Raw genomic sequence first — 19294 nt, forward strand, 5'->3', positions numbered from 1 at the left:
CTCACTGCGCCATAGACCTGGGTTTGATCCCGACCTTGGGTGCTGTCTGTGTGGAGTTTGAACGTTTTCCCAACGACGGCATGGGTTTCCTCTTGGTGTGTTGAATTCCTCCCAAAGACATGTGGGTTTGTAGGATAATTGGCTTCTGTAAATTGCCCCAAATGTGCAGGGAGTGGATCAGAAAGTAAGATAACATAGAGCAAGTGATCAATGATTGGCGTTGACTCGGTGGGCCAAAGGGTCTGTTTCCATGCTGGATCTCATGAACTAAACAAGACAATTTTTCATACATTATTATTTGTGGGAACTTGAAAATTGGTAGCTGCGTTTTCTACATTTGATAAGCAGTTCAGAAGTACTCAGCTGGTTTTAAGATATTTGAAGATGTCTTAAAGTTGTGAAAGGTTCTAAACCAGCCTGAACATTTCTGCGATGGTTCTTTGAATGTGCAGGAGGGACCATCGATTGCTGCTTTTTACATTTTGTCTCTAGAAAGAGCACCTAAATATGTGTGTTTTTTCTTTCTGCCTGTCATTGCTTTTTATGTCTCACCTGCCCACTGTGGTTTCAAAAACAAGAGGGCATTGATTTAAGGTGAGGGGGGGGGGGGGGGGTTGAAGGGAGGGGAGCACTTTTCACCCTGTGTTTGATAATTGGAACTTGCTGCCAGAGGAGGTGGTAGAGAGGAGATCTTATTGAAACATATAAGATTATTAAGGGATTGGACACGCAGAGGCAGGAAACATGTTCAGATGTTGGGGGAGTCCAGAACCAGGGGCCAAAGTTTAAGAATAAGGGGTAGGCCATTTCGAACGGGGATGAGGAAAAACTTTTTCACCCAGTTGTGAATCTGTGGAATTCCCTGTCTCAGAAGACTGTGGAGGCCAATTCTCTGGATACTTTCAAGAGAGAGTTAAGGGCCTGTCCCACTTTCACAACCTAATTCACAACGTTTTTTACTCGTGGACATTTTTCATCAGGCTAGAAAAATGCCCCGACCTACTTGATGCCACGAGTACCTACGACTAGCATCACGACCTACCTACGACCTCCTACAACCTCATGACGACCATGTTACGAGTATAAGTCAAGGGCAAACTCGGCAGAGGTCGTGAAAGTAGTCCCACTTAGAAGACCTCCACTTAGAAGACCTCCATGGCGACCTTAAGCGACTTTAAAAAAAAAAATCAAAGTCGCGGTGACCTACAACCTTCCTCAACTATGTGTACAACCTCCTATGACCTTCCAAGACTATGTTGAAGACCTCCCTCGACTATGAAGAATGTGTACAACCTCCTTCGACCTCCTTCGACTATGTTGAATACTGGCTTCGACCATGTATGTTGGTCTCTGGCAAATCATTGTGAACAATGCAAGCAAGGAAGGAACTAGTTTGGAGGATGTTAGTAAAAATACAACTACTGCTGTTTGCAGTAGCCCTTTTGCTTCAGCAGACTTTTAAGAAAGGCAGAAGGGGAAGAGCAAGGGTGAAGAGGAAGCACAAGAAGAGGTCTCAATGGGTGAATGGAGATGATGTGATGCACTATCCCAGTGCACCAGATGACTGGAAGAGGGTGGCACTGGGCTTTGACAAAAGATGGAACTTTAAGCACATGTGGGGCAGTGGATGGCAAGCATGCCATTCTTGTCCCTGTACCCCTCATTTTCCTTTTTGTCCAGGATGGTATTCTGCTGGAACCATTCCTCAAGGTCCCCCTCCTGCCGCCTGGTGAAGGTGCAGGGCATAACCTTCCTCCAGCCCTCTCTCACCACCAATGGGGCACCTGGACACAGGAGAATGGGCTGCTTTGCTGCCTTCAAATGAGGCAGTGAAGGATGGGGTGGAGGTGGGGTCGTATACTGCCACCCTGGTCTCCTCCTCCAGGGATCTCTCATGCAAGGCAAACTCCGCCTGAACTATCACCTCCTGTGGCATCACCTCCTACCACTTCTCCTCCTGGGTGGGAAACAACTGCATGGCCGGCTTTTTTGAGGGTTGCGCCCTCCCCCTGCGCTGCTGCCTTTTTGGTGCCATCTCTTAAAACACAAGTCTCCTCTCCAAAAAACTCTCCAGCTATGAATGAACATGCCTTGGAGTGACAGAGGTGACGTTCTGCTGTTTAAATTACCTTTTTTTCCCTACTGACCCTTTTTTCACCCTGGAGCTATTACCTACGACTAGCATCACGACCTACTACAACCTAGCTACGACCTACCTACGAGTAAAAAGTATAGAAGTTTTTTCCATGGTGACCTCTTTTTACTCGTGGACATTTTTTATCAGGCTGGAAAAAACGACGCGACCTACTTGAGGCCACGAGTACGCGGCGACCACTCACGAGCATGAGGAAGAGTCACGAAGATCTCCTACGACCTCGTGGCGATCATGCTGCGAGTTTGAGTCGAGGGCAAACTTGGCAGAGGTCGCCAGTTAGGTCGTGAAAGTGGGACGGGCTTTAGATAGAGCTATTAAAGATAGTGGAGTTAAGGGATATGGGGAGAAGGCAGGAACGGGGTACTGATTGTGGATGATCAGCCATGATCACAGTGAATGGCAGTGCTGGCTCGAAGGGCCGAATGGCCTACTCCTGCACCTATTGTTTATCGTCTATGTAGGCAGAGACAATGACAGAGGCATTGACACAAACGCTTGAACGGGTAAGTCCAAAGATGTACAGGTTTGTCGGCTAATTGGCTTGGTAAAATTATAAATTGTCCCTGGTGTGTGGAGGATAGTGTTAGTGTGCAGGTCGGTTGCAGACTCGGTGGGCAGAAAAGCCTGTTTCCGCAGTGTCTCTCTAAACTAAAGTAAACTAAAAACGTAGAAGGATATGGACCTAATGTGGGCACATGGATTTAGTGTAGAAGGACAAAACAGTCAGCATTGATATGCTGGGCCAAAGGGCATGTTCCTGTCCTGTACACTGACTCGAGGATGCTTATGTATTAAGTATTCAAGTGATGAACACAGCTGAAAGCTGTTGTAATTCCCCACTGGTGCAACCATTAGGTTTGAGTGTCAGCCAGGGCCAGGTCTTGAGCTGTGTGGTTTTAAAAATGTGCACACAATGTTCCAATGTTGTGAAGAAAGATCTGCAACCAATTGTCTTGGGTGTCATCATGGGGGAACAGTGAAATTTGTGTGGGATGACAAATATTTATATATTATTGGCGATGCCATTTATGCTTCTGAAAATTGGTGGAATTCTGCACATTGATGCATATAATTTGTTCACGCAAACTTCACAACGCAACAAAATGTGCGCAGAGCTGCAGCATATATTGTTTCATTTTGTAGTATATTATGGATGTGATTTTAAATGTATTCCTTCTGTTAAAAGGTTAAGTAATTACAGTTTAAAATATTTCAATATTTAGGCATTTTGGAATTGGGTGGAAAATTACCCTGACGAGTTCACGATGCTGTACCAGAGACCCCAGCCTGACCTGGCAGGTAAGCGATGCTCGGAATATCATCACCACAGGTTGGTGAGAACAGTTGAATATTTCTGAAAGTGCAATGTGAGAACTGAGATTCTCTTGGGGGTTGTGTTCACATACATCGGACTTCATTGGAACCTTTTATTTTTGAGTGAAGGATACGGCCTGGAAACGGGCCCTTCGGCCCACAGAGTACACACCGACCATCGATCTCACATTCACATTAGTTTTACGTTATCCCACTTTCGCTTCCACTCCCTACACACTGGGGACAATTTACAGAGGCCAATTAAACTACAAACCAGCATGTCTTTGGGATGAGGAGGAAACTGGAGCACTGGAGGAAATCCACGGGGGGAGAACGTGCAAGTTCCACCCAGACACCGCCCGAGGTCAGGATCAAATTCGGGTCGGTGGTGCTGAAAGGCAGCAGCTCTAGCAGCTGTGCCACAGTCGCCGCCCTTTGTAAACCTGAACTATCAATGTAAAACTAAGTGACACGTTGGTGAGGGCAGGTTCAAATTTGGCCATTTTGTTCAGGTCTGAAATATGTAAATATGGGAAATATTCACAGAGTTGTGGTCATCGAATAAAAATAATCAGAAAACAAGCAACAAATACTTGCATACCTCAGCACAAAGAAATGCTGTTGCTGGTGGAAAGGAAGGCTTACCACTATCACCTCAGGGCAGTGATGTCAATGTGGTTTTGTCCATATCCTGACAACACACAAAAAAAGAAGTGAAAAAATATATAGTGATGATGAAACATCTGAGTGCTTCACACACAGGATTGCATTCAAAGTGGAGTGACTGAAGTAGGGCGGTTTCTAAAAGTTGATGCCTGCTGACTGGTGCCTTGATGTTTATGTACAATCACAGAGACAGTCAAAAATTGTGGATGACCTATTCATTAAAAGGAAGGGAAAGGAGTGGCTGGATAATTGAATCTCAAATTGGAGGCTATATATGGTCAATCCCATTGGGATTTATTTATATATGAATAAAAAATCGTTTTTAGATTTACAATATTTTTATCATGGACAAAATCTGCGCATGGTCCAATAAAATGTCAGATTTGCATCATCTTTTCCACAGATCAAAGATCATCGGAAGCACTGATACAATTATTGTATGCTGTCCCTGCACAATTGTGTCCTCCAAACTATTTCACTACAATATCAATATTTCTTTGTTTCTGCATGGTTGCAACCATGTTAAGAAGTGATAGGAACAGAATTAGGCCATTCGGCCCATCAAGTCTATTCCGCCATTCAATCGTGGCTGTTTTATCTTTCCCTCTTAAACCCATTCTCTTGCCTTCTCGTCTTAACCCCTGACACCCATTCTAATCAAGAATCTTTCACTCTCTTTCTTAAAAATATCCATTGACTTTGCCCCCGCAGCCATCTGTAGCAACGAGTTCCACAGTTTCACCAACCTCTGAGTAAAGAAATTCTTCCTCATCTCCTTCCTAAAGGAATGTCCTTTAATTCTGAGGCTATGACCTCTGCTCCTTGACTCTCCCACGAGCGGAAACATCCTCTCCACATCCACTCTATCCACGCCTTTCACTATTTGATAAGTTTCAATGAGGTCCCCCCTCACCCTTCTAAACTCCAGCGAGTAGAAGCCCAGTGCGGTTAATGTAGTGCATTTCCCACTGATGACCCAAACAGGTGCTGCAGGTCTCTGCAACATGGAGCAGTTGTGGAGCAAGATTCACAATAAACCTGTAGGACAACCTTTTTGAGCATATGGACATATGGAATGAGCATCCAGAGGAGATAGGTGAGCAGGCACTGAGTATTGTGTGTAATTTTGGTCTCCTAATTTGAGGAAGGACATTATTGCTATTGAGGGAGTGCAGCGTAGGTTCACCAGGTTAAATCCTGGGATGACGGGACTGACATGAGATGAAAGAATGGGTTGACTGGATTTACTGGAATTAAGACGGATGAGAGGGGATCTTATCGAAACGTATAAAATTCTTAAAGGATTGGACAGGCTAGATGCAGGTAATTTTTTCCCGATGTTGGGGGTGTTCAGAGCCAGGGGGGTCACAGTTTAAGAATAAGAATATTTAGGACTGAGATGAAGGGCCCGTTTCAATACAGTATGACTGACTCATTTTCTCTTAAGTAATTATACTGTTACAATGGGTGGGTTTGTGAATCAACACCAAACTTGATACAATTTTGATGTTTTACCTTCTGCACTAATTTTCTTGGCTTGGTTTCTACCCCCTTAACCTACGTACACAGATTGTTCAGAGAAGCTGTTTGACCTTGTGGATGGTTTTGCTGAAAGTGCCAAACGAAAAGCTGCAGTGTGGCCTTTGCAGATCATCCTCCTCATCCTCTCGCCTGATGTGCTGCAGGACATCTCAAAGGAAGTGGTCGATGAAAGCAAAATTAACAAGGTAAGTCTTGTTCCACTCATTTCACTTTGCTTGAGCTACACTCGCTGGTCTTTCTTACTCGTCTTGTTATGTGTAAGCTTTGGTTGTCGCCTTGTTGAACCAAAGGAAACTGTAGCTTAACACAGTGGCACAGCGGTAGGGCTGCTGCCTTACAGCGCTTGCACCGCCGGAGACCTGTGTTCAATCCCGACTCTGAGTGCTGTCTATACGGAGTTTGTATGTTCTGCCCATGACCTGTGTGGGTTTTCTCTGAGATCCTCGGTTTCCTCCCACACTCCAAAGATATACAGGTTTGTAGGTTAATTTGCTTGGTACAAATGTAAATTGTCCCTAGTGTGTGTAGGATAATGTTAATTTGCGGGGATCGCTGGTTGGCGTGGACTCGGTGGGCCGAAGGGCCTGTTTCTTTTTTTCTTTTTTTCTTTTTTTTATTATTAGAAGTAGACATATTATAAAGTATAGTTACATATTATAGTAAAAAGACTTTTCATATGCATCAGTCATACATTATTAAAATTTTCAATTATCAATTACTTCTGCTTCTAGTGTTTTTATTTTTTATAGAAAGAGAGAGAAAAAGAGGGTAGAAAGTTACAAATTAAAAAACCCCCAGAAAAACAGAGGAGGTGGAAGGGCCTGTTTCTGCACTATATCTCTAAACTAAACGAAACACCACCCTCTTCTCTAGTCCAAGCATCTGCCTATCTAAGCCCCTCTCACCTGTACCCACGTATTACTTGTCAGGCTTTGCCCTGCTTCCACCTCTCTTCCAGCTTTATTCACATACAATCAGACTGAAGAAGGGTCTCAACCCTAAACATCACCTATCAATGTCGTCCTGAGATGCTGCCTGACCCGCTGAGTACCTCCAGCAATCGGAGTTCTACACAATCCTACTCTCATTTAACATTCATGTGGGAAAGTTTCAACAAAGCGATCAGGACCAAGAATTCTGATTAATTTTCCATATATTGGAATTATCGATCTCTTCCTTATTACCATAAACAGCTTGAAAGTGATCAGTAGAAACAAGGAACTGCAGATGCTGGTGTACAAAAGAAGACAGAGTGCTGGTGTAGCTTAGCGGGTCAGGCAGCATCCCATGAGAACATGGATATGCAACGTTTCGGGTCCGAACCATTCTTCGGACTGACTGGCACAATATGAAGAGGGTCCCAACCCGAAATTTTGTCCTTCCATGTTCTCCTGAGATGCTGTCTAACCTGCTGAGCTACTCCGGCCTCTTGTTTTCTTTTGAAAGTGATCAGCTGTTGTTTAAATGCACAATAACCAAGTTTAAGTGAATTGTGTAAGCTACTTGAAGTCCATGAGCTCTACTTGTGATGCCCATCACAAATGCCCAGTTTCCACTGCTGTTTGGATTTATAATTTTTTGCCATAATCTTTAAGCTGATATAGATTCTATTATCCGTTAGCTAGTGTTATAGATTGGTTACTCCAGCTTGAAAATTGCTAGTTGAAGCTGAAAGTTGAGAGAAGTACATCAGTGGGTACCATTGGTAATAATTGCATTTGCTCTTCGTTATTGTTGTTAAAGTCATACAGCGTGGAAACTGTCTCTTCGGCCCAACTTGCCCACACCGACCGACATGCCCCATCTACACCAGTTCCACCTGCCTGCGTTTGGTCCATATCCCTCTAAACCTGTCCCATCCATGTACCTGTCTAAATATTTCTTAAACGTTGCAATAGTACCTGCCTCAACTACCTCCTCCGGCAGCTCGTTCCATACACCTACCACCCTTTGTGTGATAAAGTTATTCCTCGGGTTCCTATTAAATCTTTCCCCCCTGACTTTAAACCTATGTCCTCTTGTTATCGATTCCCCTTCTCTGCGCATGAGACTGTGTATTTACCTAATCTATTCTTCTCATGATTTTGTATACCTCTATAAAATCACCCCTCATTCTCCTGCACTCCAAGGAATAGAGTCCTATCCTGCTCTCCCTAATGCTCTGGCCCACGAATCCTGGCAACATCCTCGTAAATCTTCATTTTGACCCCAGAGCTCATCAGGCAGTTATGAGGTAGTCGAATTGGTGGAGTTAGACTTACAAATGTTTCTATGTTTCTAAATAGGCCAGACTGCATCAGATGGCAAATTTCCTTCTTTGAAATGCATGTGAAGCAGATGGGTTTGTGACTAAGTGGTAGGTTTATGGTCACTGTTGTTTGATTTTCCAATTCCAGATTTATTTAATTAGTCAAATTTATATTCCCCAGATGCCGTGATGGGATTCAAAATCCTCTTTGGATAGTTGACCCAAACCCTTGCCTGTTTGTGCAGTAACCTAAGCATTATCTCGTTGAGTTCCAGTCTTAAAAAGATGGCAGCACATTAATAAAGTACATTTTTTAAACATAGTGCAGATCAATGAAAATTATCAACTCATTCAGTCACACAGCACAGTCACAGCCCCTTGTCCAAACACTTGTCCAAGTGTCTTTTAAATGTTGTTATTGCACCTGCCACAATTACCTCTTCTGGCAGCTCATTCCATACACCTACCACAAGATTCTAAGGGGAGTAAGAAGCGACTGTAGCTGACGAGGGAAGTCAAGGACAGTATTAAAATAGAAGACGTATAACATAGCAAAGATGAGCGGGAAGCCGGAGGTTTGGGAAACTTAAAGACCAACAGAAGGTAACTAAAAATGCAATACAGGGAGAAAAGATGAATTACGAAGGTAAGCTAGCCAAGTATATAAAGTTGGATAGTAAAAGCTTCTTTAGGTATGTGAAGAGGAAAAAATTAGTTAAGACAAATGTGGGTCCCTTGAAGACAGAAACAGGTGAATTTATTATGTGGAACAAGGAAATGGCAGACGACTTGAACAGGTACTTTGGTTCTGTTTTCACTAAGGAAGATGCAAACAATCTCCCAGATATACTAGGCGACAGAGGATCTAGGGTGACGGAGGAGCTGAAGGAAATTCACATTAGTCAGGAAATGGTGTTGGGTAGACTGATGGGACTGAAGGCTGATAAATCCCCAGGGCCTGATGGTTTGCATTTCAGGGTACTTAAGGAGGTGGCTCTAGAAATCGTGGACGAATTGATGATAATTTTCCAATGTTCTATAGATTCTGGTTCAGTTCCTGTGGATTGGAGGGTAGCTAATGTTATCCCACTTTTTAAGAAAGGAGGGAGAGAGAAAACAGGGAATTATAGACCAGTTAGCCTGACATCGGGGGTGGGGAAGATGCTGGAGTCGATTATTAAAGATGTAATAATGGCGCATTTGAATAGCAGTAACAGGATCGGTCCAAGTCAGCATGGATTTACGAAGGGGATATCATGCTTGACACATCTTCTGGAATTTTTTGAGGATGTAGCAAGTAAAATGGACAAGGGAGAGCCAGTGGATGTAGTGCACCTGGACTTTCAAAAAGCCTTTGATAAGATCCGACACTTGAGATTAGTGGGCAAAATTAGAACACATGGTATTGGGGGTAGGGTATTGACATGGATAGAAAATTGGTTGGCAGATAGGAAACAGAGTAGCGGTTAACGGGTCCCTTTCAGAATGGCAGGCAGTTACTGGTGGGGTGCCGCAAGGACCGCAGCTATTTACAATATACTTTAATGATTTAGATGAAGGAATTAAAAGTAACATAAGCAAATTTGCAGATGACACAAAGCTGGGTGGCAGTGTGAACTGTGAAGATGATGCTGTGAGGATGCAGGGTGACCTGGACAGGTTGGGTGAGTGGGCAGATGCATGGCAGATGCAGTATAATGTAGATAAATATGAGGTTATCCACTTTGGTGGCAAGAACAAGAAGGCAGATTATTATCTGAGTGGTGTCAGGTTAGGAAAAGGGAAAGTACAACGAGACTTGGGAGTCCTTGTACATCAGTCGCTGAAAGTAAACATGCAGGTACAGCAGGCAGTGAAGAAAGCTAATGGCATGCTCTAACAAGAGGATTTGAGTATAACAGTTAATAGGTCCTTCTGCAGTTGTACATGGCCCTGGTGAGACCACACCTGGAGTATCTTGTGTAGTTTTGGTCTCCTAATTTGAGGAAGGACATTTTTTCTATTGAGGGAGTGCAGTGTAGGTTCATGAGGTTAATTCCCGGGATCGCGGATTGTCATATAATGAAAGAATGAAGCGACTGGGCTTGTATACACTGGAATTTAGAAGGATGAGAGGGGTTCTTATAGAAACATATAAAATTATTAAGGGATTGGAAACATGTTCCCGATGTTGGGGGCCACAGTTTAAGGATAAGGGGTAGGTCATTTGGAACTGAGACGAGGAAAAACCTTTTCACACAGAGAGTTGTGAATTTGTGAAATTCTCTTCCTCAGAAAGCAGTGGAGGCCGATTCACTGGATGCATTCAAAAGAGTTAGATAGATCTCTTAGGGCTAGCGGAATCATGGGATATGGGGAGAAGGCAGGAACGGGTTATGATTGTGGATGATCAGCCATGATCACATTGAATGGCAGTGCTGGCTTGAAGGGCTGAATGGCCTACCCCTGCACCTATTGTTTGTGTATCTACGTACCACAATCTGACTGAAAAGGTTGCCACAGGTTCTTGTTAAATCTTTCTCCTTTTAACTGCAACCTGTCCTCTGTTTCTTGATTCTTCTACCCTAGGTTACACAAAATAGAAGTAATGTGAATGGGTGACTGATGATCTGGTGTGGATTTGGTGGGCAAAAGGGCCTGTTTCCATGTTGTATCACTAAACTAAAGTGATTGTCCAGAAAGGAAAAAATAGAATTGCCTGAGGGGACCATTTTTTTCATGTTTTTAATTTGTGCAAACTAATGGCTCACAAGAAGATAAATTAAAACCCTGCCATGATGCCAATTTATTTTTAAAAAATTCTTACATCTTCAAAGATTATACTACTTCCTTGAATTAAATTGTGCAATTGGTTTCTAATTAGGGATTTTTGCTGTGGAGTTTTTTTCTGCCAAATGAGAATTTAGCACGCTTCTTAGCAGATGGAAAATTTCAAACAAATTCGGTCTGGTCTGGGGATAGAAAAAGTGTGTTCTTACCGATTGATCTGTGCAAATCGCTGTTGAGCAATTGTGTTTTTCAAAGCAAAACTGAGTTGGAACTGTCCAGTAACTTGCCTGCTAATGAAGGCTTGGGACATTTATGCCTCACACCACCATATGCGGAGAATTAAACTAAATTGCACTGTGCTATTTGTGTCTAAATCTTGAGCCACACAGCATGGAAAGAAGCCCTTCGGCCCAACTTATCCATGCCAACCAACTTGTCCATGCTAACCAACATGCCCCATCTAAGCTAGTCCCATTTGCCTGCATTTGGCTCATATCCCCCTGAACCTTTCATATTCATACACTTGTCCAAACGTCTTTTAAATACTGTTAATGTACCTGCTCAGCTATCACCTCACGGAGCCTATTCCATTTACACACCACCCTGTGAGTGAAATGGTTGCCCCTTGAGTTCCTATTAAATTTTACCCCTCACTTTAAACCTATCTTCCCTATATCTTGATTCCCTTACCCTGGGTAAACAATTCTGTGTGTTCACTCAATCTGTTCCTCTCGTGGGAAATGGCGCTAAAACCTGGTGACTATTGCACATAGACTCGGTGGGCTGTTTCTATGCATTTTGTGCTAGCTGGAGATTGGACTTATGGCAATAACCTCACTGATCTTATAATAAAGTAACCATAGAACCCTGATTTTATACACCATTATGAGATCACTACTCAGCCTGCCCAACCTTTTCTTATAGTTCAGGCCCTCGACTCATGGCAACTTCCTCATAACTCTTCTCTGCACTCTTTTCAGCTTAATGACATCCTTCCAAAACCAGAGTGGGAAAAACTGAACATAATACTCCAAATGTGGCCTCATCAGCATCTTATACAGATGTAACATAATGTTCCAACTTCTATTCTCAATGCCCTGACTAATAAAGGTTGATGTACTGGCCTTCTTTACCACTTTATCTAAACTTCAAGCAAGAGGTCTCAAAACATCCATCTAAAGCATTAACTGTGACTGTACATACTTCTATAGAAATCTAAATTTATTCTATTGATGAAAATACTCTTCCTAATCTGGGGATACCTGGACAAATTGGTGCTGTTCCGCAATTCCGTGTCCCTCACCATCTTCCAGTCCCGCCTCAAGACCCATCTCTTCACCTCTGCCTATCCTTAGCCCCACGTCCCCCTCCCTTTTCATCTGTGCATTAATTGCCTCATATTGTGTTTTGAATTGTATTCTGTCTTTACTTTGTGTACTAGTCATGTCTCTACTATTTATTTCATTCCCCTTACATGTTTTTCCTCTACCTGCTAAATTTTTGTAAGGTGTCCTTGAGACTCTTGAAAGGCGCCCATAAATAAAATGTATTATTATTATTATTATTATTATTACCTTGGTTGGTTTGGTTAACTTAAAGGGCGGCACAGTGGTGCAGCTTGTAGAGCTGCTGCCTCCCAGCGCTCGAGACCCGGGCTCGATCCTGACTGCCTGTGCTGTCCGTATGGAGTTTACATGTTCTCCCTGTGACTGCGTGGGTTTCCTTTGGGTGTCCTGGTTTCCTCCCATGTCCTAAAGATGTGTGGGTTTGTCCGTTAATTGGCCTCTAAGTTGCTCCCAGTATGTCGGGAAGGATAAGAAAATGGGATAACAGAACTAGTGGGAATTGGTGATTAATGATCAGTGTGGTCTCTGTGGGCCGTAGAATCTGTTTCCAAGTTGTATCTTTCATTCATCCATTAATCAATTCCTGTAGGTAAGGAATCCGATGTATCAATTCCTGTGTGTTAAAGATTAAGCCTTTCCATTTATTCTCTCATCTGGAGTGAGGGAAATAGCCTCTTAGACAAGCACACCCAAACTAAGCCTCAAGCATCCATTTTCACTTATTCCATTTTTTACTTCTCACATCCCCATCATCCACTCCCCACTTCTCTTCCCAATTCTCCTACCACGCACCTACGCTTAAAATTTACAGTCTCAATTCACCCAACAACTAAATTACAGCAGTCAATTAACCTATCTGCGAAGATGTGGAAAGAAACTGAAGCACTCTGGGGAAATGCATGTGGTCATGGGGTGAACGTGCAAACTCCACGTTGACAGCAGGCACGGTCACAAGTAAGTCTGAAGAAGTGTCCCGACCTGAAAGGTCATCTATCCATGTTCTCCAGAGATGCTGCCTGACCCGCTGAGCTACTCCAGCACTTCCACCATCTGTAGTTCTTTGTATCTACAGCGCAAATGAAGTTGGTTGTCCGGAGCTTTGAGGCAGCTCTGCTCTTGAGCCTTTATACTTGCAACTTAAGGAGCACTGTACCTTTCTACTTAACAACCTGGCAACGAATGTAGTGTGGAACTCTTGTTAGAGTGTGCTCATTTCCTGAACAGACACCTGGCCAGCAACAAGTGTAGAAATCTTCTTGCGTATGGCATGCACAGCCTAAAGTTGTAGGACAACTTGTTCTATTTGATCTTATTTGATTGTGCATGCCAGGTTGATTGCATTCATCGAAATAGGCTGGACAACGTGAAGGTTGCAATCTTCCACCCCAAGTTTAGAAATATAAAATGCAGTATGTCTTCCATCTTAACGGGAACATATAGCATGTGTTTTAGGCTCAAAGTGTAATGTTTTGGGTCCAGTTAGCAGGTAAATTGGAAGAGTTTCACGCACAACTTGATCAAGTGTGTTCTGCTGCCATTCCATTTTTTCTCCTGATATTTTATGACATTTCACAGCATTAATGTCTCTTCATTTTCAGACACCCATGCACGTGCCCTAGTTACAAACCTATTGACTGAGTTCTGACATTTTCCACTTGTGCTTCATGGAGCCTTGCTGCAGACTCCAGGTTAAACTGGAGAAGAACAGTTAATATTGTTGTTGGCAGTTTGTTTAATCTTTTTAATTGTTACGTGGTTATGTGCAAATTTTTCCATTTTTTCAATCTTTAGTTTATTGTATTATTTTGTTATCCATCATTTAAGCTTTATTAGCACAGTATGGCATAGTAATGCAGCTGGTGTAGTTGCTGCCTCATAACATCAGAGACCCAAATTTGATCCTTACCTCGGCTGCTATCTGTGTGGAGTTTGCACGTTCTCTCTGTGACCACATGGGTTTCTTCCGGGTGCTCCCACATCCCAAAGAAGCGCGGGTTTGTCGGTTAATTGGCCTCCGAAAATTGCCCCAGGTGTGTTGGGAATGAGAGGGAAAGTGCGATGGCATGGAATTATTATTCAGGTTTATTGTTGTCTCATGTACCAAGCTGCAGTGAAATGGTTTGTATTGCATGCTATCCAAACAGATCAGATATACCATGCATAGATACAATCAGTTCAAACTCAAGTGCAATAGACAGAACAAACTGGAAGATACTGAGTGCAAATTCTCAGCATTGTAGAGCTTCAGTTCCTGAGTTAATGTCCAATTACCTCAACGGGGGAGAGGTAAATGGTTGATCGATGGGCGGCATGGACTCAGTGGGCCGCAGGGCCTCTTTCCATGATGTATCTCCAAAACAAAACAAAACAAAAATTTCACTTTCAGTATTCTTTACAATTTTGTAAATATCCGAGATATTCAACCGGTAAAAATGGAGGTATGGATTTGCTGACTGTCAGAGAAAATTTGTAGAGCGGTTTGGGCTTTGGCATAGATCCAGCCATGTTATTTGATTAAGCTGCTCTAGGCCCTGTTGTCATGCATGAGCTCATTGTGTGACTGGAACCGCGTGGATGAGCAAGATCGATCTACTGATTTTGATTAAGGTCAATAGAGAGTTCATTCAGGCGGCTTCCAACTGAGTGAACGTTTTCCAAATTAGGAATGACTCTGTTGATCCTGCTTTCTATTCCCAATACTGAATATAAATACCAGGGTACTCTGGTGTACATTCGATGAGATATATGACCTCTTGCTGTGATCATTCTATGAATCTAAATCAAATAAACAGATTTCTTTTACGTTTTTACTTTCAGTTTAATGTCTTTTTCCTTTAGACTTTAGAGATACAGAGAAACGGAGAAACAGACCTTAGAGAAAGAGGCCCTTCGGCCCAACAAGTCAGAACCGACCAGTGATCATCCCGCAAACTAGCACTATCTTACACACTAAGGACAATTTATAATTTACAGAAGTCAATTAACCTACTAACCTTTACATCTTTGCAGTGTGGGAGGAAATTGGAGCAGTCGGAGAAAACACATGCAGTCACAGGGAGATCGTACAAACTCTGTCCAGACAGCACCCATAGTCGGGATCGAACCCAGGTCTCTGGCACTGAGAGGAAGCAGCTCTATCGCTGCGCCACTGTGCTGCCCCAAAAGGCTTCGTTTTCCTGTCGTGATTTTTTTTCTTCTTGTTATTGGATCTGAAGGGCATCAATGTGTAAATGAGTGGAGTTGCTGGAGGTTTGACTTGTCTTGTCTCATTGATTTCCTGAACTTTGTGCAGAAGCTGTTCCTGGACAACTTGAAGAAAGCTCTCGCTGGTCATAGTGGTAGTCGACAACTAACTGAGAGCGCGGCTATAGCGTGCGTTAAACTTTGCAAGGCCTCCACGTACATCAGCTGGGAGGACAACTCGGTCATCTGCTTTCAGGTTCAGTCCATGGTGGTTGACCTAAAGGTACGTTACTGCAGGTCATGATATCCACTGCTTCATGATATACACCGCTTCAACATGTGCTCATTTACCAAGCGAAGATGCATCTTGATAACACACCAAATGAAGATGTTTTAGATGGAGTGAATGTGGAGAGGATGTTTCCACTTGTGAAATGAGGAAGAATTTATTTAATCAGGGTGGTGAATCTATGGAATTTATAGCCACAGAAGATTGTGGAGGCCAAGTCAATGGATATTTTTAAGGCCGTGATTGACAGATTTCTGATTAGTACGTGTGTCAGGCGTCATGGGGTTGAGTGGGAAAGATAGACCAGCCGTGATTGAATGGCAGAGTAGACTTGCTGGGCCGAAGAGCCTAATTCTGCTCCTATAACTAATGAACCAAATAATTTTGGGTATACATTTTGATTTTGAATGAATTGATGAAAGAAGATTCCATAATGAGTTTGGGAAGGGTAGACTGAAGGGTGGAATTGTTTCAGCAATTTGAAGATTGAGTTGTTTTTGTCATCCTTATTTAAATTAAAAAGTAATGCCAGTATTGTTGATCCAGCTGATTTATATGCTGGTAGTTTGCATCAGGGAAGTGAATGATGCGGGTTTCGTGTCTACAGATCCTCCTGATTTGCACTCATTGATATAATCAGTAGGATTTTCAGTTCAGTTTTATTATTGTCACATGTCCTGAGATTGTGTAAAGTTGTGTTTTGCATCCTATCCAATTAGATGAAGTAATTCTATACATAAATTCAATCATGTCAAACTCAAGTACAATAGGTAGAGCAAAGGAGAAGATAAAGAGGGCTGAATATATTTCTTAGCATTTTAATGCACCAGTTTCATAGGAAAAAGTCCAATATCTGCAATGGGGTAGAGGTGAATTGGACAGTCCCCTAGCTTACGAAAGGACCATAATAACAGAAGGCTGATAACAGAGCGAAAGTGGTGCGTGCAATAAATCTTCTGTATATTCTGCTGGATGGGTTTGGCCAGAAGGAATGATTGGGGTGGGGCAAGATTTTGTGTCAGAGGGAAGATTAGGGTTAAGTAATTTTATGCATCTGGATAGAAATAGGCATTGACCAATGTGGGGAACAGTCTGTCATGTCCTGAATGATTAGGGAGGAGAACAAGATCTGTGGACTTGAAGAGTAGGAATTTAATGATTGTTAGTCGCACCCACCAAGTCACCATTTTTGACTTGGTATGCTAGTTTGACTTAACTTTATGTGATCCAACATGGGGCACCTGTTTGGGGCTGCTGTTAGGGTTGTTCTTTATGACAAGACCTTTGGCAGGAAGGCAATATTAAAAATGTGAGCCTAAAGTGGGTTTGTTACCTCTGCATTCGACATGCTCACTTAATTTCCAAAGTGCCATAACAGTACAAATCACAGGTTTAAATTATTAAGGAAGTTACGAAATGAATTATTTTTGTGCAATTAGAACGAAACACATCCTTGGCTGACCAGGTTAATTGTTCCCAAGCTTTTTCAAAATGGTTAACATTTTTGTCGTGCACTGAACTGCACACAGTTTGATTGCACCGAGTCAATCCTCAGATATAATCATAACATTTGAAGGCTGTCAGATCTGTACCCAAAATATTTTGTTTTCAAAATGCTCTTAATTTAATGCTGCAAAAAGATAGATTGTCTACCTGAACTAGAGGGGGTGAATAGAGTCATACAGCGTGGAAACAGGCCTTTCGGATCAACTTGCCCACACCGACCAATATGTCCCATCTACACTAGTCCCACCTGGCTGTGTTTGGCCCATATCCCTCGAACAGAATGGACATTTGTAGACTTGATGCCAGTGGTTACATGATCTGATTGATTCTGGACAGATTGTGGGATGTAACTCCACACCCTAATGAATCTATTAATTACTTCAGAGATTCATGGAGAAATGTACCTGATTCTGGGAGACAATGAAAACTTGAAAATACATTTTGCTCTAGGCAATTAAATTATTGAATTGTTAAGATGACGATAATTATGTTCAGTTGAAACCCAAAATAGAAATTAAGGAAAAGTGTTTCATCATTTAAACACCGGCTGCATGTTTTCTCCTCTAAAGTTGAGCACGCCAACAACTACCTTGTTTGACACTGGGCATTATGTTTCTGTAAGGACAATTAAAACTGACCTTGGTGGCTGTATCAGGTCAACAAACTGCACAATGATTAATGTGTGCAGAAGCTCTCAGGAGTACAGGCGATGATTTATTTGGATTCCTCCTGGCAGGGATGCTTTGCGCAGAGAGTTATGTGATTTTTTTTAAATTTACGGTTCCTACCAACATTATTCTGATTTACCCCAAAACTGTTTGACTGTTTTGACCTCAATTCAAAAAGTAAACTTGAAAAATGAGGGGAAAACCACTTCAAGGAAGTTTTAACAAAAGCTCTGAAACAGATCAAATAAAGTTAAATGCTCCACACACTTCAGATAATTTAATTGCATGAACGACATCATATTTCTCTGTCTCAGTAATTTCTATGTTGTTTTTTTGCAGGCCCTGTTGTTCAATCCTGGCAAGCCTTTCTCCAGAGGTGCTGGCAGCCAGAGTGCAGATGTGGATCTCATGATAGATTGTTTTGTTTCCTGTTTTCGTATCAACCCTCATAACAATAGTCACTTCAAGGTATCCAACAATGCTTGTTTCATGAAAGATTATTTTTTGTCTTTTGACTTCCATGGTGGGTTTATTAAAAAAAAAATCGTATAACTATTGAAATAATAGAAAGGACTGTCCAGAAATTTTAAATAAAAGGCTATAAATTGGCATTAAAAACTCGATTGGCATTGGGAGCCTACAATGTCTTGTTGCATCGTGTATTGTGAAATTCCATTAGCAGGCACCAGCTTCTGATCCTTGTAGACAATTACAATGCAATGAACTTGGCACTTCTTATTACTCAACCCCGCCCACTCTTGGTGCAAATTGTAATGTTTTTGGATGTGGATGTGTGTTTGTTGGAGCAGCGTAGATATAATTGTGACTGGGAAGTAGACGTGTGATTTGTGCTGGTACGGGATTAATGAGGGAAAGATTGGACAGTCAGACCCTCGTCTATGTTTAAGAAGGAGCTGCAGATGCTGGTTTAAACCGAAGATAGATACAAAAAGCTGGAGTAACTCAACAGGACAGGCAGCATCTCTGGAGAGAAGGAATGGGTCGACGTTTCGGACTCTCCAGGAATGCTGCCTGTCCCGCTGAGTTACTCCAGCTTTTTGTGTCTATCCTCATCTATGTTTGTTTATTCAGTTGGAATTGGGAGAGTGTGAAACTCTTATTGCTTGCCATAGATTGAATATATTTTTAAGGAGATAATCTAGCATGCACATAATGACTGGAGTTTGATAAGTACGTTCTGTGTGCCTGAACAATTTGAAAATCATTTCACAAGGCATTGGGTGCAGGAAGGAACTGCAAATGCTGGTATACACCGAACATAGACACAAAATGCTGGAGTAACTCAGTGGGCCAGGGAGCATATCAGGAGAAAAGGAATAGATGATGTTTCAGGTTGAGATGTTTCGGTTCTGAAGGGTTCCATCCCGAAACGTTACCTCTTCCTTTTCTCCAGATATGCTGCCTGACTCGCTAAGTTACTCCAGCATTTTGTGTCTATCTTCAGAAGGCATGAATAGTTGTACAGTATGTTGAATGATGTTGACCAGTATATTGACTGCATGATGCATTGGGAGTCCAAAAGTGGATAATAACATCTTGTGATTGTCAATTAAATGTTCTATTTATACTGGCACGACCCATTCGGCC

At 42.3% G+C, this 19294-nt stretch overlaps 1 protein-coding gene across 9 annotated transcripts in view; it reads left to right on the plus strand.

Annotated features, from left to right (window-relative positions):
- nf1 (neurofibromin 1) overlaps window positions 1–19294 on the plus strand; it is a 325252-nt gene that overhangs the window by 80593 nt on the left and 225365 nt on the right. For all 9 annotated transcript variants that reach the window (XM_033045689.1, XM_033045685.1, XM_033045690.1 and 6 more), the window contains exons 7-10: window positions 3379–3454; window positions 5705–5862; window positions 15333–15506; window positions 18026–18154. In XM_033045689.1, the coding sequence (XP_032901580.1) occupies window positions 3379–3454; window positions 5705–5862; window positions 15333–15506; window positions 18026–18154 (537 nt within the window). The remainder of the gene's footprint in view (window positions 1–3378; window positions 3455–5704; window positions 5863–15332; window positions 15507–18025; window positions 18155–19294) is intronic.

The sequence above is a fragment of the Amblyraja radiata genome, chromosome 28 (genome assembly GCF_010909765.2).
Source record: "Amblyraja radiata isolate CabotCenter1 chromosome 28, sAmbRad1.1.pri, whole genome shotgun sequence".
Taxonomy (NCBI): domain Eukaryota; kingdom Metazoa; phylum Chordata; class Chondrichthyes; order Rajiformes; family Rajidae; genus Amblyraja; species Amblyraja radiata.